The sequence below is a fragment of the Cryptomeria japonica genome, chromosome 5 (assembly GCF_030272615.1).
Source record: "Cryptomeria japonica chromosome 5, Sugi_1.0, whole genome shotgun sequence".
Lineage (NCBI taxonomy): Eukaryota > Viridiplantae > Streptophyta > Pinopsida > Cupressales > Cupressaceae > Cryptomeria > Cryptomeria japonica.
The window spans coordinates 612,875,757-612,902,046 of NC_081409.1; the positions used below are offsets into that span (position 1 = coordinate 612,875,757).

Consider the following 26,290-nt stretch of genomic DNA (forward strand, 5'->3'; position numbering starts at 1 on the left):
AGCTAGTGGCTATGCAAAGTGCCTTGCAAATTTCGTATCAACAGACTCACAAGTATCATCACACTCCAACCATGCACTAGGATGTTGAACCCAAAGATGCCACACAAGTTGATAAGGAGGAGGCACAAGAGTGATTGATTGGGATTCCATTGGATGAGGTAGCCCCTCACAGTAGCAATGACTCAAACTCCAATTTTGATGCAATGTTACTGTTGTGAGGTATTCACACATCACCCCCTTGCAAATGGGACCCCCACTTTTTTCTTGCTTTATAGGTAGTGTCGAGTCTTTTGCTATTAGCCTTTGCATTAGAGAGGTATAGGCGCTTAAAATGGCCAGGAGTTAGGTGAATAGCCTTATGATTGAATGTGAAGTAAATGAGTTAGTTTATAAGTTTTGCATTCCATGTCAGATGATCAAGAGTCTTGTTAAAGAGTTCTTTGAAATTGCTCACTTCATGTTGAATGATTGATGAGTGAATTCTTCTTGAGTCTTTTGCTTGAGAATTGATGAAAGAATGAGTTTAAGAATTTGAATGTGTAATGAAGTGATTACTTGTAATCCGCCTCATCTCTAAGTCTTTGTTAGGTTTTGACTTCCTGACCTCACATTTTGAAGCGAACTTCAGGCGTAAGAGGTTTGAAGCAAATTTCATGAAGGAGGAGACTAGAGCGAATTTCACCTTCAAGGCTTCCTGAGAGAGATGAAGAGCAGCTTACTTCATGTTCAAGCACTCACGAATGAACTTCATGAGCAAGACTCTTGGAGCAAATTTCATGCTTGAGAGACTTGGAACGAGCGTCCTCATGTTAGAAGTGTAAGAATGAGGGAAATTTGAAAACAATTACTTCATATTCAAACGATCAAGGGCAAACTTCACAAGTTGGGAGATTAAAGCGAATTGCATGAATGAGCACACATGAATGAATTTCAACTTCAGGAGTCCATACTTTGGAACGAACTTCATGAGTTAGGGCATTGGAGCGAATTTCACTTTCAAGATTTCATAGGCAAGATTAGCTATAAAGGAATGAAGTGAAGGAGGTGAGAGCACGCACTTCATGAGTTCACCTTCTGGAGCGAATTTCTAGCTTCATGAGTTGAGTTTTGAAGCAAACTTCATGACTTTGTACTTTGGGGCGAATTTCTAACTTCATGACCTGAGCTTTTGGAGCAAAATTCCTACTTCAACAGTTGATGATTTGGAGCAAACTTCTCCAATGAGCACACATGAGTAAACTTCACCTTCAAGCCTTCATGAGCGAAGTTGGAATAGAGGAGAGAAGTATGGTGGATAGCATTTCACCTTGAATGGATTCAACTTGAAGCTAAACTTCATGACTTAGCAATTCCAAGCGAACTTCATGACTTCCAGTTTTGGAGCGAACTTCATGTTGGAGTGCTTTGGAGCGAACTTCACGTTGGAGTGCTTTGGAGTGAACTTCATGTTGGAGTGTTTTGGAGCGAACTTCATGCTTCCACCTCTTGGAGCGAAGTTGAACTTCATGACTTGGACTCTAGAGGGGAAATTCAGAGATTGGAACAGATTACACCTTCAAGCCTTCGTTGATAAAATGAGATTCAAGGGAATGAAGCAAATTTAAAATCAACTTCATGATCTCTCAACTAGGAGTGAAATTCAACAACTTCATGAATTGAAGGATTGGAGTGAAGTTCTTACTTCATGAATTGAAGGAGTGGAGCAAAGTTCTTACTTCATGAATTGAAGAAGTGGAGCGAAGTTGAACTTCAAGTTTGACTGTTTTGGAGCAAACTTCAGGTTTGAACAGTTTGGAGTGAATTTTATGTTTGGAGAAGACAAGCAAACTCAGCAAACAAGGCAATGGATATAAGACATCATGAGTACAACCCTTGGGATGAGATGTTACAACTTCATGACTTGCTGTTTTGAAGTAAATCTCCTACTTCATGAGTTCAAGATTTGGAGCGAATTTGCAACTTCATGAGTTGCCAATTTGGAGCGAACTTCAAGTTTGGGAGAGTTGGAGCGAAGTTCATAACAAGTGTACTTTATGAATCAATTAAATGGAGCGAACTTCATACAAAATACACTTCATGAGTTGAGCTTTTGAAGCGAACTTCATAAGTTGGGGATTCGGAGCAAATTTTGCCTTCAAGCATTCATGAATGAAAATTGGAAATGAAGCAAATATGAGATGAATGAATTTCACGAGTTGGTAAAATGAATGTCAACTTCATGAGTTAACAATTTGAAGCGAGCTTCATGTTTGGGAGATTTAGAGCTAAGTTCATAACAAGTACACTTCATAACCTAAGGATTTGGAATGAATTTCACAAAAACAAGCTTCACACAAACGAACTTCATGAGTTAGAAATCATGAGCGAACCTCATGAGTTGGAAGGGAATGACAAACCTGATGAGCAAGATGAGAGAAACAACTTCATGGGCACACCAACTAGAGCGATCTTCATCTTCAAAAGCTTCATGAGCGAATATCAACTTCATGAATCAAGAGCGAATTTCATGTAAAACCTTATGATTTGATCTACATTAACAACTTCATGATCTCAATGAATTGTGTGACTTCAAAGACAAGGGCAACTTAATGAACATCAAGGGTGCAGTAAACTTCAAAGAGTTCCTCTTTAAGAGCGAAAAACAACTTCAAGAGTCCCTTCAAGAGGAATAATTCTCTTTATATGCTCTTGTTAAACCTATTTATCGTGTATTTGATACCCGCTTGTTTGTTTTGCAGGAGATGGAGAAAGAAATAAGGAGATCACACAAGAGGCATTCACTTGCACGAAGACATGATCTACAACATCAACGACATGAAGGGAGTCACAGGAGAAGGAACTCCAAAGAAGAGAGACAGTGGTGACATCAGAAGTTCATCAATACTTCAAAACTAAGATTTATACCTTACACTTCCATGATCAAGGCATTCGAGATGACAGTTTCAGAAGAGTTAATCAAAGTTAGAAGATCATCGTCGTCATCATTGAAGCTAGATAATGTTGAGTCAAGAGATATTTCTTCATGATGATCCATCAATCTTACAAAGTGCAAGTTGAAGGTCGTGTCCCAATCATTATCTCTACCAGTCAAGGAAGGTCTACCTCAACATGTGTTAATTCAATGAACCTAATTCACCAGTGATGGCACAAACTCCGAGGCACCTACCCTTGTCATCTATTGGTCATGCCAAAATGTTGTAATCATTTCATTGGCCGAATTGAGTTTGTTGTAACAAACCCTAATTAGGGTTTCCATTGTAAGATCTTGGCCATTGATAGAAATTCAATCTTGGCTGTTCTTTGTAAATGAGCTCTCTATAAAAGCTCAGAATCTTCATTTGTAAAGGTTAATAGTGAATAGTTGAAGAATAGCTAATAATTAGTAATAGGAGTGAATAGAATAGCAATTAGAGTAGATTAAGAGAAGGAAGAATTGTTGGTATGACTTGTAAATGAGATACTCTTTTCATTGAAGTTATGGTGAAATTTGTTATTTCAACAAGCCTCATGATTCTACTTCTCAATTTATTTTCATGTTGATTAGATTGAATGGAAGAAGTTGTTGAATGTATTCATGTGGTATCCGCCTTATCCATACCACTAGCCTCTTGCTGCTTGTAAGTGCGTCTTGTGTGGTCAACTGGAATGATATGAGCTTAACTTCGAATCGTTCTACACTCATTGCTTATGCATTAACTTGAACGGTGATCAATGTTTGATGGTATTGATTCGAACATCTTTGAAACGTTCTTAGAAGATTGCACTGAGCTTGTGTCAAATTGTTCAAGTTGATGGTGAGACCTCACTCGGTAGGATTCCATATAGTCATTCATATATATTCCTACATTCTTAGGATTAGAATAGACTCTCTTAACCCTTCACCTTTTGTCATTTTTTCAAACTCGAGTTAGTCTAGGACAAAAAGCATCACAAGATTGAAATATCAAATGATCAAGTTCCAGCGAATCAAGCATTCAGGCATTCGAATGTAAGTCCCCTTGTGATTCCAACATAATCACATCAAACCAATGAGCTTATCCACACGTAGTGACCCTACATTCATGAATCTTGGAGTCTTCTCAAGTGATCCTTAAGCTAATCTTCAGCATTGAGAGATTTTGTTCAAGAGAGGATAAGATACTTTTTTGGTATTTTATTTTGTGTTCGCATGTGCATAAAAAACACATCAACAGTTACCAAATACCAATTAGAGACAACAACATATTTTCTATGTTTTAGTCATCTTGTAGTTGAAATTCACAACCTTTGAGCATTTTATTGTAATTTTTATGTAGCATATATGCACTTTGAGAATGGAAGGAATTGAATTTTATTAACTTGATTGTTCACTATCATATGAAATCTCAGTTCAAGTCTAATATTATGTATTAAGCTTATATAAAGAATATGACGAATGCCTTATTAGTGTAATCATATGAATATTTGAAATTTCCTTAATTTTAAATTCCATAACCATCCCCTAATGTCCCCTAAAAAATAGCCTTCCAAAAGAAATGTCTTGGAAACATGTACCTCCATCCCCTACCGTCCTGTTGATGTGTTTTTTATGCACATAACAATACAGAATAAATTACCAAAGTAATTTACCCTCTCTTGAACAAAATCACCTCAGATGCTAAGAATGAGATCAACTAAAATGATTCCAAGGTTTCTACATGTCAGGTCTTGACGAGTGGGTAAGTTCAGTGGTTGATGTGAATTGTTGTGTTTCACTTGGGGGCTTACGCAAATGTTTGGATTATCATGAATGATGCGGAATAGGTGTGCTGACAACTTAAGATTTATCAATATGGCTCTAGATTTACTTCTCACTAAAAAAGGGGGAAAAAGAATAGGGTTCAGGAAATCTATTCTAAACCTAAGAATGTAGGAAATGATGAATGGATCTAGTGGAATCAAACCAGGCAAGGTCTCACAATCAGGTATTGACACAAGCTTAGTGCAATCTTCTAAGGTATACTTAAAGTTTTTCAGGCTATAACCATCAAACGTTGACACCATCCAAGTTGATGCTTGTCAACGAACGCGTAATAGTTGAAGTTATGCTTACTCGAATTCCAGTTGACCACACAAGGTGCACTTACCAGCGGCAAGAGGCTAGTGGTATGGATTAAGGATTCCACACAAATAAACTCAACAAATCTTCCACTCAATCTAACATACATGAAAATAAATTCTAATCTAACTTGGAGGAATTGAGAACCATGAATGCAAATACAACACTTGAAGAGCAAAATCACCAACAATTGAACAATGATTAGGATTCAAATAGCTGCAGCATATACCAACAATTTTACAAAAACTCTCTCTTACAAATGAGAGACAAGGAGGCATATATAGAGTCTCTTACAAAAATGGATGGCCAAGATTGATCTAAGATCAACGGCCAAGATCATGCCAACAAAACCCTAGAATTGCCCTAATTAGGGTTACATCAAAAATGGTGCCACCAACATATGGCCCAATGAAAAGATACCTAGTCATCATATAGGGAATCTTCTAGAAGATTCCTCCCTGCATCTCTCTCTCTCCTAGCATACTCCAAGAATCTAGCCAATACTGAATCTAACTCCTCCATGGAAATGCTAGGCAAGGTATCCTACTGTAAATCAATCACGTCCAATGAATCCAAGCAAGCATTCAAAGTGTTCTCCCATTCTGCCATAAGCTTCTACGAATTATGAACATGAATCAACAAAGAGACCAAGTAATCAATCTGACTCTTCTGCAAAGAGTCTAACTAGCAAAAATACATAAATTTCATCTTGTCTCTTAATTCGGTTAAGTGTAAACCACTAGCATCACTAACATCAATACCCAATAATTCCTCAATCGAGGCAAGGATCTTCATCTGAATGTCCTGAATTAATCCTTCCATCTCCATACAACTCGATTGGGCGTTCTCATAAGCTGATTTCTTCAAAGCTAATGCACAATACCAGCCATGGAAATCATATCTGTCTCCACTGTGCACAATGTTCTCGCTGACCAAGGTGGAATTAGGAACCTTCTTCAATGCCAGGAGGCGTGGAATAGTCTTGTCTTGAATAGGCCGGTATTCTTCCCAAACTCCCTCCAAATACTAGATTCTGAATACGAGCGTTGTTGTCTTATCATATGCATGGACAAACTGAGTAAGGAAATCATCTGCCTGCTTTTTTGTGCTTTCAATCCACTTTTCCACCTTCGAAAGTGTAACTCTCGCTACCTTGCAGTGTGAATGTATTCCATAGTCAACTACAATAGGGGAAATAAGGGTGGGATCCTCACGCCTTGTCCCTGCAATATACTCTTTGAGTCTAATATTTTCTTCTCTGTACCTTTCATTCTCTTCAATCGCTTTGTCTAACCTTGCATTTATTGCTTGGAGGTTGTTACCAATCTCCTGAAATTCCTGTTTACTGGATGTACGACCAAGGGCAACTGAAGTGATCTAGAAATCCATAGGAGTAGCAGTGTCCGCTGTCATGCCTGAAATAGGAACAACAATCTGCGCAATCCGCATTCCTGTCTCATCTCTAGCTATGTGTGATAAAATCTCCGCTCTCTTGGGCTCCTTCTCCTTAGCACTCCTAGCTAGGTAGTCATCAATATCATGAATAGGTTGTACCTCTATCATTTGTTTACTTTTTTCCATACTTCTCATCAACCATTCAGGAATAGCAGCCATCTCCATACCATCATCGAGACATATTTCTCGATCAAGTCCTTTCAATGCCGAGATAACATCATCATTATCATCAGGATTATTCCTGGTCCAATCATATACCTCATTTCCCAAACTAACTTCCAAAAGAATAGTAGGGGATCCCGGTTGGTCATCATTCTCCTCAGGAGGTGCAGATGTCGCTGTGGCATGAAATTCCTGAGTATTCTCTGGTAGTATCACTGTGTTGGAACACTGTTGAGTCTCCTTATTCTTTTCTGTTACTTCAATCACTTCGATTGAAGAGACACTAGGAGGGGGTGAAGGAATGATAGTCTTTTGTTTCTTCTTCACCTCCTCAATCTTCTTCCCTCTGGCCTTGACTTCTCCGGGCGTGTTCTTCCTTCTCTTGGGAGCTTGACTCTCTTCGTCTGCATGAATCCTGACATCACTGACAGTCCTCTAATCATCCTCGGAAGTAAACTCTTCCGGCTTCATCCTTTCATAAGTGAAGGGAACACCCATGTCAACTAATCTGTTCATCTGTATATCCACCCATGTGCGGGAGAAATTTAAGACCTCTCTCATCAATGCGTCCAGGTCAATCTCTTCTGACTCTGACCAATTTGGCAATAGGATTGCCTTCTTCATTTCATTCTCATAATGTGGGTGTGTATGATCTCTATCATCTAATACCTGATCAGGAATGAGGAAAAGTCCACACTTCCTCATGAAATCTACTGACATTCTAAACCACATTCTTCTCTTCACTGCTTGCTCGTCCATCAGGTTAGCCCAATAATCTTCTATGTCAATCTTATGAGTGAAATTCTCTCCTCTGATCCTTCCCACCTTCTTGTCTGGATCGAATCTTTCTCTCTTCTTGTATGTAGCAAATCTGTAGAATGCAAGCTCCTCACCTGCAATGTTGGCAACTATGGCGGATTGGCAAACCTCTGACGTCTTCCCAACTGAAATAGGGAATGTCATGCCTGTCCTGTGCTTCTCTCTCTGGATAACATCAAACTCTAGAAGTTGTCTCACCACTTCCAACAATATCATTTTGTCGGTAGGATACCTAGGAAGTTTGTAGGGTTTAGATTGAAACCCATGAATCCTCAGGTATGTGAAAGTGGGAAACTGTATGTACCACGATCCATATTTCTCTATCAACTCTGTTGCCTCCTTGGACAATCTTCTGTGCATTCCGCCCTGCAGCATCCGTGTGATGTACATAGTGAATGCATCATTCACTCTTTTGTAATCTTCAATTCTATGCATGCTCAGCTAGGGGTAGCACTCATAACTCTTGAACTGTCCTTGTCCATTCCCGACTTCACCCTTGCATATTAATCCTTTGTATGAAACAAATCGTGCAAGCAGGTACACCAGGTAAGAAGTCATAGCGAATGACTTGGACCGCTCTACATTCCTCAGCTGGAAATCCAGGTTGTCACTTATAATCTTGGACCAATTCACTAGTGTCCCTCTCAGACAATCCTGAATGAAGTAGAGCATCCATCCATCAAATATTGCTCCCTGTGGCATCCCCATCACTCTGTTGAGTAGGAATATCAAATCACTATATTCCTCCTTAAAATCTATGCACATAAGTGTCTTGGGAGCCTTGGAATGATGAGGCCTAGGCTCAATCATCCACTCTTTGTTAATTAAACTCTTGCATACACCCATCTTCTTGGTGTATTTGTCTGCATAATCCTCCTTGGTCACATCCTTCATGTCTATTCCGCATGGAATTCCAAACACCTCAGCAATGGCATCCTCAACAAGGTAGGCGATGACAACACCCTTGGGACTCCTGGTCATTCTTGTGAGTGGATCGTAACATCGTGCACACTCCAGGATCAACTCACTGCATTGTATTGAATGTGGAAATCCAGCGGCATGGAAAATGCCACTCTTCATAATATTCGCATATGTTGGGGAAGGAACTTGATCTCTAACTCCGAACATCCGACGCTGCATCTGGTCGAAGTCTAGGAAATGCATGTTTGTATCTGTGATCTCCTTCCATCTGGATGAAATCTTAAATTCTGGATAAAATCCAGTCTCCAACGTCTTCAATAGTTCTTTTCTTTCCTTGTATCCTGACTTTGACATCGCACCTGTACGAAGCTCGAAGTTAGACTAAGGAAAATAAATAATACTTGTAATAAAATTCCTGACTTTTTAAAGATTTATCTAGTTAGAGCATGGAGTCAGGAAAATAATCCATACACTTGGTAAATTTTAGCAATTAAGTTCAAAGTGTGACAACACTAAGGCATGGTAGCCTTCCATAAAATTCATTGGATACCTCCTTATGCTTAGAAAATATGCAAGCAAAAATGCAAAGGAGTATACCAGATAAGTGATGACTAAGGAGAGATGTGAAAGGTTGTGTTTTCACACAATGAATGTCTGAAGACACCTTCCGTAGTCAACAATGGAGGTCAAAATTCTGAAGACAACCTGAAAATCAAACTTTCAAAACATGTTGTAATCTTCAAAATGTGCATAAAATCAATAAAAATCAATTTTATTGATGAAAACAATCATTTTCTAGAATGTAAGTATGGCTGGTAAAATTTAGTTTTCTGAGGACAAGTCTGAAAATCGGATACTTCAGACTTACCAGCACCTTACAAAGTGGTTTAAATCCCTAAAAATGATGAAAAATGGCTAAAGAAACAGCCCCAAGCAAATTCGCCAAAACTAGTTAGGTGGCTGGAAATGAAAATTTCTGAGGACAACCGCCTAACAATGGAGTTTTAGACCTGCAACAGCGATAAAATGGTCTAAAAAATACACAGAAAACTCCATAAAACACCTCCAAATGCTAAATGTTTAAGTTGGAATTGGCTGGGCAATAAAAACTTAAGTCTGAAAATTAATGGCAGCCATTAATGGAGGTCAAAATCTGAAGCAAACCTCAGATCTGAAGCGAATCAGCAGGCTAGAAATGATGGCAGCCAACAAGAATGCACAAAAAACATCAATATGTGGCACCAAAACACCTCCCAAGCAAAATCGAAATTTTCCCAAGTCTAGCGCTGAACTTAAAATCTGAAAATTGATGCCAATGGCAGCCTTGATCTGCAACAGCAAGGATGACAGCAACCTAGAAAAAATCGCCCAAGTTGGGATTGGATACCCCAAAAACAAAAAATTGCCTTCCTTAGCAAAAAATCGAAATTTTCAGAATTCTGAAAAATGTTGTTAATGGCAGCAATCAACAGCAATGAAGGTCTGAACAGCAAGCAAAAATGGTGGAGGAAAAATCGCCCAAGTCTCCAAACATGAATTTGCCAACTTTCACCAAAAAATGCCAAATTTGGAAAAAATCGCCAAATTTAGCAAAATCGAAAATTTGAAACTGGTTTTTAATGGCAGCCAAGGAGGATAGATCAGCAAGCTGGAAAAAATGGAGGAAAATAAATCCTCAATCCCACACTTCACAAAAATGCCTTGCTAAAAATTCGCCCAACTTGGAGAAAAATCGCTTTCATGGAGACCCCTGGCAGAAATAATAATAAAATAATGCTGAAGTTCCTCTCATATGCTTGCTTTCACCTCTCACTTTCACCACACAAGCAATGTGGGATAAAACACTTGTATAAATACTTGCTTGGTGAAACCCTAACTTTCTTCTAGAAGGTTCAAACATTTAATGATTATTGCAAGTTATTAAATTTTGCTTTTAAATTTTAAATAATCATTAATAATTATTTAAAAACAATTAAAATGGGGCTTATTTATTAAAATATTTCAATTTAAATCCAAAATAAAGCCTCCAGGGGAAAATCACTATCAGTTGGGATTGAAATATTCCTTTAAAAAAACACTTAAGTGTCAAAACTTACCCCATAAGGGAAATTCGACCCATGCTTGGACAAAAATCCTTGCTCAATTTCATCAAAATGCACATAAAAACCCTCCCAGGGGAAATTCGATGTGAGTTTGGACAAAAATCCAGACAACAATGCACTCAATTTGCAAGAAATCATCCCTCAGGGGAAATTCGATATGTGTCTGGACAAAAATCCACACTCAAAACTCACTTAGCTTGGAAAAATACCTCCCTGGTGGAAATTCGACCTTAGTCTGGATGAAAATCCGGACTCAAAACTCTTCATAATGTTCCCAGTGGAAAATTGATCCCTGTCTGGATAAAAATCCTTACAAAAATACTTAGGGAAAATCGACCTCTATCTGGATAAAAATCTGGACAAAAATCCTCACTTAGTCGTCACAAAAATCCTGGTGGAAAATCGACCCAGGCATGGAATCATCCTTAACGTTGTCTGCATTTTAGTCCGCACTTCAATCCGCACTCATGGTGGAAAATCGATGGCAGTCTGGATAAATCCTGACACTTAGCCAAATTTTAGCACTTCCAGGGGAAATTCGATGGCAGTCTGAATAAACAGTGGGGGAAATTAGTAGCCAGTATGGATTCCAGGGGAAACCCATGTGTAGTATGGATTTTGAGTGGGGGAATGGGTTGGGTAGTCTGGAATGTGAGGGAAAAAACACCTCTAGCATGGATTTTGACCCTTTAACCCTTGGAATATGAATTTCCCTTAGGATTTTATCATTTTAACCACTCAAGATCACTTAGAAACATTAAATTTAACTGGACTTAGACTAATTTTCCAAAAATATGAGCGAAACGCTAGGAAAATATTGGAATAAAGTGCGAAACCAACATAAATATTACCTTGGAAGCAAGAAAACAACTCCAAAAAGTCTGTGAATACCTTGGCACTTTAAAATCATTGATGCGCGTGTTTAAAAACACGTTTACGCTCAATAGGTCAAACACTTAGCAAAATTTAGGATCATTAAAATATCAACTTTTGCAATTTGATCCTAACAATTCAAAAAACCCTAGAGGGCACTAGGCATGATCAAAACTTTGAGACTCGGGCACGGGAAACGCAAAATTGCCCACTAAGCAGCCAAAACCCTAACCTAACAATGCAGGAAGCTGGCAAAAGAGGGGGTCCCCGTTAGCAATGGGGTGATGTGTGAAAAGGTCACAACATGTCCCCATCCCAAAAAATTGGTGTAACTTAGATTTATACACCATGGTTGATATGTGAAGATAACAATGGGAAAATAGAAATTTTATTTAGTTATTTATTTATTAACATAAAAAAATTATTTAATATTATAATATAATATTGATTTTATTAATATTGTATCAAGTTCAAAAATACTACTCTATGAAATATTAAAAAATATGTCTATTTTTCTTATTGGGTTATAAATATGTATATATTATGAAAAAACCCAAAATGTACCCAAACTTAAATTTCTATTTTACCTAAACCAGTATCAAGATTGTTAACAATTTAAGATTAAAGGCCCACTCAAACATTAGCAAAGAAAGCCTCAGTAAGTGTTGTATACCAAAAAAACGGACAACAATTCAATTCATTCGAAGTACAAACATAAGATATCCTTATGTATGAAATTGGGTTGAATTGAGAAAAGTAAATGCTCTGAAAAAAAAATCTAGAGCAATGGAATAAATGGAATTCAGAAGAATCAAGAAAACAACATGGAAGGATTTAATCTAACTATACTGGAACGAAAACTGAGATATGTAGGTAGTGTTAGTGTCGAAAGTTGAGTTGCAAATGACTGGGCAACAAATATAGGTATCTACAACAAGAATTTAACAAGTGAACAATTAACAAATTATCTTGGGAGCATAAAATAAGTAGCAAAATATAATCACATGCCACCAGGTGAACTATTAATGCATAAAAAGCCCAAGAAATTTTAAGCAAACTTCTTGCAAAAAGCAATTATGAGAATAATTACAAGGCAAAGGTGTGTAGAGATAGTTTCATTATTCATAGCAATCATTAGCTTATTTTAGATTCTCAAAATCATTATATATTTCTCTTTAATTATCTCTAATCTGCTATAGATTAGGTAGTTGTTTTTACTTTAAAATAATTTTGGATAATATGGTCAAAATTGTTTTCAAGAAACAATTGCTCAAGGTTGACCCTACAATCAATTGGTAATTAAAATAATCATTCTTCCAAGATCATGCCAAAGATTAAGTAATCTTATCGAACCTGGTGATCTTGTTTATTGTAAAAAGCCCAAATTTGACACTAAAATCCATGTATATCAAAAAAAAATTGTAAGGACTATCTGCTATAGTGTGAACCAAGTCCAATTCTGATCGGTGCACTAAGGCATCCCATAACCCTAAAGACCAACCACAATGAAAAAAAAAACAAGTGCATTCAATTGTAAAAAAAGAACCAAAAAGAGTTTTACGGGTAAAAAGATTTTTTTTAAATTCTGTACGAGATTTTGTATCAATGTTGGGATCTGTTGTGACCTTTTTCACACATCGCCCCATTGCAAATGGGGACCCTCCTTGTTTCCTACTTTCTAGGGTTTTTGTTAGAGCCTAGCAACCTTCTCGACGCCCAATTTTGTCAATTTTGAAAGGTTCGAGTTTTGGAAGTCATAAGTCAGGTTGTGCAAACCATGGTCAAAACAGAGTCTAGACGTCCTCAAACTGCCTAGAAAGTCCAAAGGACGAAGATTGCAATTGATTTGGGTCAATTGGACAACTTTCTATTTTTGGAAAGTTTTGCTTTTTGCTTTTTCCTATTTTTTAGGAAGTTTTGTTTTTGGCATTTTAAGCACGATCCCCGAAGTGGCTATTTTTAGAAAGTTTTTCCTATTTTAAGGGATGCTTGCTTTTTCTATTTTTGGAAAGGGGATCTAGGGTTTGCACTATTGGCCCTAAGTTATACTAAAAATGATCGACAAAATCCTCCAAAATTCAAGTTTTGTCTGAAAAAGCTAAGTTCCTAGATTTTAGGGATCCAGAGGATTTCAGGGGTAAAGTGGAGTATGATTTCCAAATTTCAAGATGATCCGAGTTGAAATGCATAAGTTATGAAGGTTTTGAATCCCGTTCTCATAAGATGCACTTCAAAATCACATGGAATGAATTCTTCTAAGTCCGCCTACCCATGGTACACAATTTTGATGAACTCCGCCATGTTGCGGTGCATAAGTGCAATGAACTCCGCCCTTTGATGGGATGTGGTGCACAGATCTCATGAAGTCCGCCATGTGGCAAGTGCAAAGACATGACTAAGTCTAACTTGAAGCACGTGAAGAGGGAATGAAGCTAATGAACCCCGCCTTGAAGAAGTATGCACAAGTGCAAAGACATGACCAAGTCCACCCTCCATGTGGTAAGTGCATGAGATGAAGAAAGTGCAACAAGTTAAGGAAGTCTGCCCAACACAACAAACTGAGGTGCATGACTTCAATAAAGTCCGCCCTCCATGAAGAATGTGCCTTACGAAGTCCGCCTTGAAGAGGATCGAACATGGTGCAAAAGATTGATCAAGTCCGCCTAGAGGTTAAGAACATGGCAAGTAAGAGGTGCAAAGGTTTGATAAAGTCCGCCTAGCAATAGTAGAAGGCTTTGAAGAGAAGTGAAAGACTCTTGCCAAGTCTACCATGTAGATGGAGAAGAGGTTCTTCCAAGTCCGCCCTCATTGCTTGATAAGATGTGTTGTGACCTTTTTTCACACATCGCCCCATTGCAAATGGGGACTCTCTCTTTTCCTGCTTTCTAGGGTTTTTGTTAGCGCCCATGACCTTTCGCTCCAGTTTTACCAAGCCTTGTTCAGTTTCGAACATTTCAAGCCCTAACGGTTGAAAGTTAGTTTTTGCAAATCATGTGATTCCAGAGTACAAACACCTTCAAAGCACTTAGGGACGCCAAAGGACGAAGATCGCAATCGATTTGGACGAATTTGAACAACTTTCTATTTTTAGAAAGTTTGCTTTTTTTGCTTTTTCCTATTTTTTAGGCAGTTTCGTTTTTGGCATTTCTAGCCCAATCCTTGGTATGGCTATTTTTAGAAAGTTTTCTTTCTATTTTTAGAAAGTCCGCTTTTTGGCTTTTTCAGAATGGGTACTCAGGGTCTACACGGCTGCCATTGACTTGCCTCGACCGGGATCCAAAATTTCCAAGTTTCGACCTAAAAAGCCAAATCCCTACATTTTAAGGGGCGTGATGCCTCAGATGATCCACCTAGGCATGGATTTCAAATTTTAAGTTAATCCAGTTAAATTTGATTAAACTGTGAAATTTTGAAATTCCTCTGAAAATTCTTCTAAGTCTGGCTAACAAGGGTTTTAAAGTATTGTTGCAGGTTCAAACTCCACCACGATACAGAAGGGCCATGAGGAGAGGTCTCCAAAGACCGCCATAGGTTAGGAGGGCTATGAGGAGAGGTCTCCAAAGTCCGCCCAAGGTAGGGAGAGCCTCCAAAGTCTGCCATACCACATGGGAAGGCCCTCTAAACTCCACCATACCTTGGAGAGGTAGGCAAAGTCCGCCAAAACTTGAAAAAGATGAAGGTAAGTTTTCAAAAGTCCACCTACACATGAAAAGTCAAACAAAATCAACATGATGTCACAAAAATCCACAGAGATTTTGAACTTGAAGACCAAAATAGAAAGTTTTCGAAAGGGAAAATATTGGAAGATTGGTAAGGATTTCGAGCCTGAGACCAAAACGGAAAGTTTCTAAAAGGAATATTTGAGAATTAGTGGATATTTTCGAACCTGAATCCAAAATAGAAAGTTTTCAAAAGAAGAATATTGGAAGATTAATAAACATTTCAACTTATAAACCAAATTGGAAACCTTTGGAAGATATTTTCTTCAAACTTGGAAACATGACAACACTTTCCAAAAAAGAGTGAAGATGAAATTAGAAGTATGGGTTGGAAGATTTTAAGGGTTTCCAATTGAAGAGTTAATTTTATTTACAAATACTTCACTTCGGACTTCATTTCTACACCAACAATTTCAAAGTTACTAAGGACAGCTTAGTAAATTATTTCAGTTCGAAGATCATCTGGAGAAAGTTTTTGACATTTCTGGAAGTTGGATAAGCTTTTGACCAAAGTTTCGCAGATTTTTGGAAGGCAACCAATATGGGAAAAGATTATTTAACCTTTACTGAATTTTCTGAGTGTTCTTGAGAGAATTCCTAGCCCTGCTTCTGCCCATTCGAAGGTGAAACCAAATTCATGATGCAGATTTATAGATTTTTTCTAGATATTTTCCAGAACTTGAGAAATATTTTTTCAAAATTTTTGGAAAGAAAATCTTTTTTTGAAAGTTTTTTGAAAGTTTTAACACTTGGTGGTAACCACAACCAGCCTCAAGACTGAGGGTTTTGAGGTGAAAATTTGATTTTTATGGCTAAGTATGAGAATAAAAATGGAAAATTGTCCAAAACTTAGCCATTTCGCAGCCCCATTATTTTTTTCAAAATTTTGCGAAATATTTTCTAACTTAAAATTTTCATTGTTCGTCTGCAGGTCCTAAACACTATGAAATTCTAGGTGGATAAAGATGCTCCTCCAGAGTCGAGGATGGCTTCAAAATGGAAGAACGTCAGCAACACCAACCTCGGACACATCAATTTGAGGGAATTCAAGAAGCGAATGTTTGGTCTAGACAACCTCGTGCCTACCACCATTGCACGAAAGATGATGAAGAGCGGTATTGTGCATGCTGCTGGCTTCCTCCCCACCATGCAATGCAATGAACTAGTAGTCGAATGTGTCAAACATTACAACCCCATCAGCAAGGACATTGTTGCACCTGATGGAAGGATACTAGCGAACATTAGTGATGAGGCCATCAGAGAGGCCTTCAGGATCCCAGAGTATCACAACACAGTGTATATGGCAAAGGACGAAGCAGACAGTCTGTATCAGGACCACCTGGAAGAATATGACACCATATTTTACCATTCCTGGCTAGACAAGCCAAGGAAGGGTGCCTCCAAACTTCAGAGGAAGAGCCTAGTGCGAGCATACTTCAAGGAAGACGTCGGAGACATGATCGTCCTGCTCAATAGGATAATAGGAAGCCCTCAGGGAGCTCCATTCGAACCCTAGATGTATTATTTCATTAATGAAATAATCAATGGGGTAAAGATGATAGACTGGGCCAGGATGATTAGCGAAAACCTAGACAGCCAGCTGAGGAACCTAGAGACAAATAGGACTTTCTTCATGAGTTCTTACTTATTCTATTCCTTGGCCAGGACCTACAGGTACAGAGGTCTCACTTGTAGAGGAGAAGTAGGGAGCAAGGAGAACCAGTTTCCAGTATATGATTGCTATCCTCAGCTCCACATGGAAGAGAAATTCCATTACAAAAGAGTGAATGATACTTTCCTTATGCACATCACTCGGACATTGCAAAGCGGGCTGCACCAGAGACTCTCTCAAGAGTCTATGGACTTCATCAGTCGGTTTGGATGTTGGTACATCCAATACCCAAAGTTCACTTACCTCTGAATCCAGGGATTCTCTGGGCCTCCATACAAGCTTCCAGCTTACCCTACCAACCGAGTGGTGTTGCTCGAGGTTGTCAAACAATTGGAGGAGTATATACTGATTCAAAGGGATAGGCAAAAGAAGGCAGGGACGTCCTCACTTACAATAGGCAATGGGCTCGAAACGTGTCCGTCATCCCAAGCTTCTGCGACCGCTGAGAAGGAGCTAGCCTGGTATCCCCTCTATCAATACAAGACAAGAAGGAATTTCGATCCATTCCACAAGATAAAGAAGATCGAAGGAACGTCGTTTGAGCACAGACTGGACCTAGAAAATTATTGGGCTAACGCAGCCGATAGCTTCGAGATCAGGAAGAGATTCTGGTCGAGAATTCCTTTGAGCATGGTGAGAGCAACAAAGGTATTCAAGGTTGCTGATCAAGTAGAAGAAAGCTTAGAGCTTCATCAGCCAGGCTTCGAAAAGATGAAAAACAAACCCCTAGTTTTGATAGATTGGACAGAGGGGGAGAAATCAGATCTAGCAGACCTCATGAGGTCGGTGGTTGAGTATTTGAGGTGGTGGACGTCTGAAAAGACAAGGCAGTTAAAAGCCAAAGGTGTGACCTTGACCTACGAATCAATGGGAGTAGATGATACGCTGTCCATCGATCCTTGTACCTCTGCCGGTGATGCCCGAAATCCAGAAAGTGTTGGGTCTCGGAAGAGGAAGGAGTTAGCGGGGAGCTCGGTGAAAATCACAGGGAAGAAGATCATAGGAGAAAGAAGGGAGTCCAGCGAAGGCCAATCCATTCTAAGTGTCGCTTCTATCATACCTGATCAGAATACAGTTAAAGAACGAGAGATGAACATCTGCATGGTTGATGATGAAGAGAGAATGCCTTCTCCTTCAGTTGAAGAAGTAATGAAGGAAGTTGTCCAAAGTCCAGACAGAGAGCAAGTGGAAACACCTACAGTCTTCTTGGACGGCATACCAGCAAACCCAAGAGAGGCAAATGATGAATTTGACCATAATACTGTCGAGCAATCAACTGTCTCGGATTGGCTAAGGGAAAGAATAAAGGCTAAGGTCCCCAAGGGGGCCTGTTCCGAAGAGGTCACTGCGGCATTTCTGGAGAGGGTGAATGAGCCCACTATAACCAAACCACCCAAGCCCGCTAGAAAGTTTTCCTTAATTCAGAGAGACAATGCAGGGTTTAGGACAATCCAGATAGCGATGCCCAAAGAAGGAAAGACTAGGGACAATGTCGTTGCAAGATGATTACAAGATCACTACCATAGAGCTGGGTAAGCCCACCCAGGACCAAGAGGTCCAGTATTTTGACGACTCTTGCAGTGTTCTGAAGGCAAGTCTAACCCATGAAAAAGAAAAGAGGAAGAAGGTCGAAGAGGAGAACCAGCAATGGAGAAGGTACATTCTCCATCTTACCAGACCACTTGACCATGAGATCCTAGTTACTCCGCCACAGCCTCTTCAGCAAGGATCGATGAAGGATTATGATGATATGAAGGGCTCATACACTCAAGCAAAGGAGTGGATTTCAGACGCTTCTGCGCGTGCTGACACACTAGTAGAGAATTTGGTATCGGCACATGACTCGGCCTTTTCCCTGATCAATCGTATCCAAGATCTAGCCATCAATTGGGAGGATATGAATGAAATTCAGAATGAAACACTTCCACACCTGAAGGTTATCCGAGGCTTGTCGAAGAGAAGCCTAGTGGATGCGGGAATCATACAGACCGGAGACAGGTACGACTTCAGCACATGGTACTATGCCTTGGTCACTCGAATTGAAGTTCTAAAGAAATCCGAGACCAAGTGCTCAGAGACAGAGGAAAGTGTTAGAGAGATCCTGGGAAAGGTATTCCATGTGGCGTCAGAGATCTGGAAGAAGGAAAGCATAAGGGAGAAGCATCTGCAGGCAAAAAACCTAAGAGCCAGAATCCAGTCTAGCTTCTTCAAGGATTCAGGGATAATTGACAAAGGCAATTTCTCGAAAATTGCAAATTTTCTCTTCATCGATGAAAATTTCCTTGCCCAAGCCGTTGAGTGGGAGAGCATCCTCGCCACCTGTACCGATGATGTGGACATCATCGACTTCCAAATTGGCAGTTCACCAAGTGTCGCCATGGAGGAGGTCAAGCTCATTGTGTCCAGATACGTCGAATCTCTGAAAAAGGAAAGTGGACACTCACCACAGTCAAATTAGCAGCTATGCCACGTGTCACCCTCTTATTCATTTGAACTAATAGTGTTTGGGGAAACCTTAATTAGGGTTTGTAGTTATCAATCTTGGCCCTTGATCACTGTTCGATCTCGGCCATTCATTGATTTTCGAAAAACTATATAAGGCTACCTCCTCTCATTTGGAGAGTGTGAGGTTTTCGATATATTGTTGCTTAAGGTCATTTCCAGATAATATATTGCATGTGCGCTGCTTTGTAATCACTATTGTTTGAATGATTTGCATGGTTTCAATCTCCTCAACACCTAGTTAAAGTTAATATAGATTTACTTTCATTGTTGTTAATTTGAATGAAGGATTTGATAAGTGTCAATTGATGGTGTATCTCCGCTCATACTTTTGGTAAATGGATGATTTCCATTCTACCATGCAAAGTTAGTCTGAGCCCGTCCTTTGTGCATCCGAACATCTCGATCGTAAATACAACCCATCGAAGATTGCACCTACTTTGTGTAGTTGTCTCTAGTGTGGCGAAGCAAAGTTTGGTTTCCCGAGAGCACCCAGCTGATACCGTCTCCAGAGTTCGTAGAATTAGATTAGCCTTCCTAAACCCTATCCTTTTCTCCTTTCTTTTGAACATCTAAATCCCCGAAAATCCAAAAAAGAGAAGAGCCTAAAATTGCCAAATCCATCTAAGTCCAGCAGTTCAAGATACTTGTTAAACGTAAGTCCCCCTTGAGATTTTCAGCATACACTACCCAAGAAGCTATTCCACTAAAGTCGCTTGTTCGCATATATAGACCTTGGAATCAGTAGTGATTTTTCAGGAGAGGATAGAATGTCTTCGGGTATCCTATCCTAATGTTTGGTAGATGATAAAACAAACACCAACAAGATGGAAGACTTGTCATCAAGTCCGCCTAAAGGAGGTGAACAGCTCATATCAAGTCTTCCCTTGATTGAATATGGTGCACAACCTTGATGAACTCCGCCATGTAAGAGAGGATGAGGTGTGACTAAGTCTGGATATAAGGTGCACAACTTTGATGAAGTCCGCTTGGTATGTGGAGAGGGAAAGAATTCCCCAAAGCTCGCCCTACATTGATAAATCTGATCAGCAAAGAGAGGAAAGAAACTCATTAATCTCGCCAACATAAGGAAAGGATTCTCACAAAGTCTGCCAGCTATATGGAAATGATTGACAAAATCCGCCTTGCTGTCAAGAAAATCTGCCTAAGTTCGAACTAAAGGAAAGAAAAAAGTTTTTAGAAAGTTTCAAATTTGGAAGGAGAGATAAGGATAGAGTTCGATTCATGAACTCAAACTCAAAATAGAAACTTTCTTATTGAACTAAACTTAGACTCAATTCGAAATCAAAACTTTCCCAAGAAGACTGAACTCAACTGAAATAAAAAATGGCAACTTTCTCATTGAGTTCAATGAATTTAGAAACAAAACTAGTTCAAGATTGGAATAACCAGCTGTGTTTCCAATTGCAAAAAATCCTAACCACTTGAAGGTTTATACAAATGGTCACTCATTCATTCATTTCATTCATTGTGAAAGTTCGAACTTGGAAGAGCAAGACACAAGAGGAGGAGAAGATTTTAAGAGTTTTCATACAGATTTCAAGAGGATTTCGAAGGTTTTCAAGAGCATTTCAAAGACATTTCATGTGCAGATTCAAAATTTTCTGAGACAAGCAGTGCTTTCTTACTTCTCTCTTGTCTAGATTCTGAAGGTGACAATGTTTTTCAAGACAAATTCTCATGGTTTTCATACTGGTTTTTCAAGCTTTGATGAAGTTTTTATGGAAAATGGATTTGGTTTTCACAACTTAGTCATCCAAATCTGATTTTTTGACATTCATTTCACGAATTTTGGGACTAAGTTATTCAATTTCAGATTAATCAAAGACAATTTTCACTCCCAAACCTTCAAATCAGATTGAGTTTTCAAGGGTTTCTGAAATTTCTAAGTGTTCACAGCTTGTTGAAGGCTAAAAGAGTTGAGGAATTGGAGTAAAAGGGACCAAAATCAGAGCACACTCTGCCATCAAACCTTCAAAATTCATGTTCAAAATGAGGATTCTAACTTATTTTCTTTAATTTTGGCAGGTTCTGGATGACAACGGAGGCGGGATCATCGCAGAAAACACAAATGGAGTTTAAAGTCAAATTCAGAATTGAAGACAAGTCCACAAGCAAGGTTCGTCCGAGCATAGAAATGGCCGAAATTTGGCTAAGTATGAGAAATACTTCACAATGGGATTCTTCCCCAAATTCAAGGCACTTGAAAGAATCTCAAGGCATCAAGAAAGAAAGTCCTCGGACTTGATGAAAATAATTTCATACTTCTTGAGGAATTTCATCCATAACACCAGACCTATGGAAGGAATCGAGGCAACTTCTTGAAGGATTTTCATCTCCTAAAAAATTAAAGACAAGCTCCAAATCAGAATCAGATGGTGACAAGAAGAAACAAATTTCCATACTTAGACAATTCCTTCACACAAATTGGAGAATTTGGGGAAGACATCCAACACGCTGAGGTGGCACCTCGTCATCTTCCAACCAATCACCGAGTCAACATGTCCAGGTTCAATGAACCTGACTTATCCATAGAAGCTTCTAGAGGGCACACTTCACAATGCAACAACCTTCTATTTTTATTATTGGTTCATATTTAGCAAGAAGGACAAGCATCTCCAAATGTAATTTTCTCATTGGTCGAGGAGTAGTAAGTTGTAGCAAACCCTAATTAGGGTTTTGATCTTTCAATCTAGCCCCTTGATCATTGTTAAATCTCGGCCATTCAATCTTTTTGTGTGCCCATATAAGGTTTCCTCCTCTCATTTGGAGAGTGAGGTTTTTGAAATATTGTTGCGAGAGGTCATTTTGGATAATACATTACTTGTGTGCTTCTAGGCCTTGTAATCTCTTTTATCTGAATGATTGGCGAGGTTTTCAATTTCCTCAACACAATAGTTTAGATTTTATTTCATGTATGTTAGATGAATGCAAGATCTGATAAGTATTGATTTGTGAAGAATCTCCACTCATACTTTTGATGAACAGATGATTTTTGTTCATTGTGTAAAGTTAGTCTGAGCTTTCCTTTGTGCATGCTTAACTTTCGATCATAAGCACATCCCTTGAAGATTGCACTCACTTTGTGTAGTTGTCTTGAGTGAGGCAAAGCAAAGTGTGGTTATTGAATTCACCTAGTCAATACCGTCTCTTGAATTCCTAGGAATAGATTAGAACTTCTAAACCCTTGTCTCCTTTTCAGTTTTTTTTCATAATCCAAGTCCCAAATGATAGAGCTTCATTGTCTAAACCTTCATTGTGAATTGAACGAGCCAAGCGTAAGTCTCTTTGTGTATTACCAACATATCACAACAACGCCCATTAAGCTTATCCACGCGTCAAGATCTGATAAAAGAAACCTTGGAATCGCCATATGATCTTCTCGCAATCTAGCATAAGCGGTGATTTTTCAAGAGAGGATAAAGTGTCTTTGGACATTTTATTCTGTGTTCGGTGAATGATAAAACACACACCAACAGGATCCATCATCAGAATCTACGCATGATAAGTGCACTATTTTAGTTTTCTTTGCTTTGTTTCAAATTAACCATTTTTTTTTTACAAGAATTGATATTCAACAGACCTATCTAGCCATACCTTCATTTTTTTAAACTTATTGGCCTAAATCAAAATTTTACTTAAATGATGTTATTTGTAGACTACATGCCCGGGGTGTATTGAGTTGAAAATAAAATCCTCTATGTCCTCCATTTCAATTTTGTGCTTTAAAGATTCTTAGGAAATTTTAATCCTCTTGTACTTATTTTTTTGTTAACATTGTCGCTACCATGTATATTGAGTTTGTAGCCCGGGCTTAATAGGTACTCATCTGCTGGAGAATATACCAAGTTGCATAAGCATGATGGACCGGGCATAGAACAACAAGCATTGTGAAACTGTAGAGGACCTTTCAGATTCCTTTTTCTAAGAATGTGGCCCAGGCTTTCCTCAAACCATATTTAACGCTTCCCCAAACCCGGCATTAGATGAAAAGACAATGTATCCAAGCAATTAAAAACAAAAGCATACCAAAATTTGAGCAATTAACGGTAATGGAATGCTTTCGAACGAGAGAAACCAAGGTTCAAATCTCACTCTGTGTTGAGGCAGCCTACTACCTAATGGACTCCCCATTGATGAGGCGCTATGATAATATGGTTAAATCTGTTGGCACATCGAAGAGTCCAGAGCCGAGCTAGGGCTCCATGATTTCAACAGGTAACCTCGACCAAAAAAAAAACGATAATCAGAAGCCCCAGAATCAGGAGGATACACAATCAAACTGAAGGGCAGTTTCAATTGCGCAGAAAAGCATACTAATATCCAAAGTAAAACCCAATGTCGAATAAAAGAGACGTGAAACAGGGACCAATTGAGTAAAATTTGGCATCAAACACTCAAGCAAATGTCATCGCTTGTTGAATTAAACGCAATGAAAACCCCTCACCCGTGGCGAAGAAAGCCCAAATCATTGAGAAAGGAGAAGTCTCGGGATACAGCCATACACACATCCGTCTAATAAAACCATTTCACTAAATACAGAATAAAATGAGAGCCAATGATTTTGAAAACAAAACGAAATGAAAAATTACAAATGAAAAACCCTTACAAAGCTCTTCCAAGGGCATCGATACGTCTGATGTTGCCTTCATTATATCCTTCGCGATCTCTCCTCAGATTTTCATAATACCCATGTTGCCCACCTTGTCTAGAATTATATTCTTTATAATTTTGCAATGCATTCGAATTTCTGCCATTAAAATAATGTCTGAAATTCTTGTTCCCAGCGTAGCTCGAACGGTCGTCCCTTTCATTTACCTTTTGGTATTTGTTTTCTCCCGGCCCCCTTTCTCCTCCATCTGATCTCTCCTTGCCAATTTCAGCCGTACTCTTTTCGGCTATCTTATCCTGCACCGCTGCAGAAGCATCACTCTCAGTTGCATTTTCCTGTTTGCTTTCTCCCGCCGTTGAAACACTCGTTTCTCCTCCGGCCGATACAAGGTCAGAGCTTGTGCCACATGGAGCCCAAATCGAAGCAGGAGGAGCATTATTAATATTATTACCAGTGGTGCTCGTCTCGTACGCTTTCCAGGCGTCTACTTTGGCTTTCCGCGCGTCTTTTCGTGCCCTGGTAAGTCTCGGCATGGCTCGTTCGACTCTACACAGATTGACAACAACTCAGAAACATATTGATGAAACTGAAATTTGTTGTCTTGGGGTTTTGATAAAGAAAAAGTTGCACTTACAGTGGAGCAAAACTTTAGTTTCAGAACGCTTCAAAGGTGACGGCTTTCAGAGTAACTTCGATGGCGCTTTGTTCGTCTAAAGGTCATTTTCCAAATCAATGATGCAAAAAAGTAGGTACGTACATAGCTGGCTTCCACGAAGTGTGTCTTCGTATTATATATATGGGGGGGGGGGGGCGGTTTGTAAAGTAGGTTTTAAAGAGTAAAAAGTAGGTACGTACATAGCTGGCTTCCACGAAGTGTGTCTTCGTATTATATATTGTAAAATAGGTTTTAAAGAGTAAAAAGTAGGTACGTACATAGCTGGCTTCCACGAAGTGTGTCTTCGTATTATATATATGGGGGGGGGGGGGCGGTTTGTAAAGTAGGTTTTAAAGAGTAAAAAGTAGGTACGTACATAGCTGGCTTCCACGAAGTGTGTCTTCGTATTATATATTGTAAAGTAGGTTTTAAAGAGTAAAAAGTAGGTACGTACATAGCTGGCTTCCACGAAGTGTGTCTTCGTATTATATATATGGGGGGGGCGGGGGGGCGGTTTGTAAAGTAGGTTTTAAAGAGTATGAAATTTTAAAATAATGAATTAAGGAATTTTAATTAAGTTTACAGGATCAAATAGTCTAAAAGATCAAGAGTCACAAAATTAATCAAATATCAAATTTATTTTGATGTCAACTCTTCTGTTATAAATCTGGAGGAAATAGCGAGGATAGTGACGTTGATGGATCATGTTGTCTTAGTGGAACCTTGAGTTGTTGGAGGTAGCCTCTCAATATGTTGTTCTCTTTCTCTAACTTTCTATTCTTCTCAACTTCCAATTTGAGAATATCATGAACTATTTTCACTCTATCATTCATATCTTCTAATGCTTGATCAATGGTGGGAGGAACTAGATTGATGGTCTCCAAATCAAACTCTTCAGCTGTAATCTCGTCTTTGGCTTTATCTACCCTTGGAACGATAATTTGTATGATCGTGGATCTTTCTTTGTCCCCTGTCATCTTTGACATCCTGGAGGCTGCCCTCTTCTCATGTTCTTGATTTCTATCCAGGTAGCTACCTAGATCAAAGTGATCTTGTTCTTCTTCTACAATCACCTTCTTCGACAATCTTTCCCTTAGCCAAGCAGGTATAGTTGATCTTTCCTCTTCAACATGTATCTCATTCAATCACTTCTCTCATGGAGGACATATGACTTCATGTTCTTCATCATCTTCAATGTTCACATATGTATCATTGACTGGCTTAGGTGAAGTTATCTTGTCTTAGACAACTTGTTGTTTCCCTTTATCTATGGATCATTTAGGCTCGCTCATAGTACTTGTCTTGAATGCTTGATACATTTCTACTTTGTGTACGAATGAAGTGTTAGAGGAAGGTCAAGGTGTTTGACTTGAGTTGTGTTTTTTCTTTGGATGTTCTTCCTCATTAACTTCCTTTTGTCAGGATCCTTTGGAATGAGATGATTGAGTGACACTCTCATTATGACTCTCGCTTTCCCTTTCATCATTAGAAGATTCGACTTCTCCCATTATTTGAAATGTCACTTGGATGCCTTTATCTTGGAACATATATGTTTGTGCTTCTACTCGTCGCTTGGTGTTGATCAAGACTAGCGTCATGAGTTCTCCCAAATATTTAATCTCAACATCAACCCAATTGACCTTTACTTCCCTGCCCTTTTCTTTCTCATAGATTGGCAAGAGGCGTCTTCCACTATCATG

The 26,290-nt window shown here is 39.0% G+C and overlaps 1 protein-coding gene across 2 annotated transcripts in view; it reads right to left on the minus strand.

The window, feature by feature from the left end:
- The window catches only part of LOC131063749 (uncharacterized), a 74,154-nt gene extending 49,439 nt beyond the window's left edge, over positions 1–24,715 (minus strand). Inside the window, exons 1-2 of one of the 2 annotated variants that reach the window (XM_057997653.2) lie at positions 24,570–24,715; positions 23,933–24,481 (exon numbers count right to left, since the gene is read on the minus strand). In XM_057997653.2, coding sequence (XP_057853636.1) covers positions 23,933–24,468 — 536 coding nt within the window. In that variant the 5' untranslated portion in view covers positions 24,469–24,481; positions 24,570–24,715. Of the gene's footprint in view, positions 1–23,932 lie in introns of both variants that reach the window. The other variant, XM_057997652.2, reaches the window with a different exon arrangement.
- Between the last annotated feature and the right edge of the window lie 1,575 nt (positions 24,716–26,290).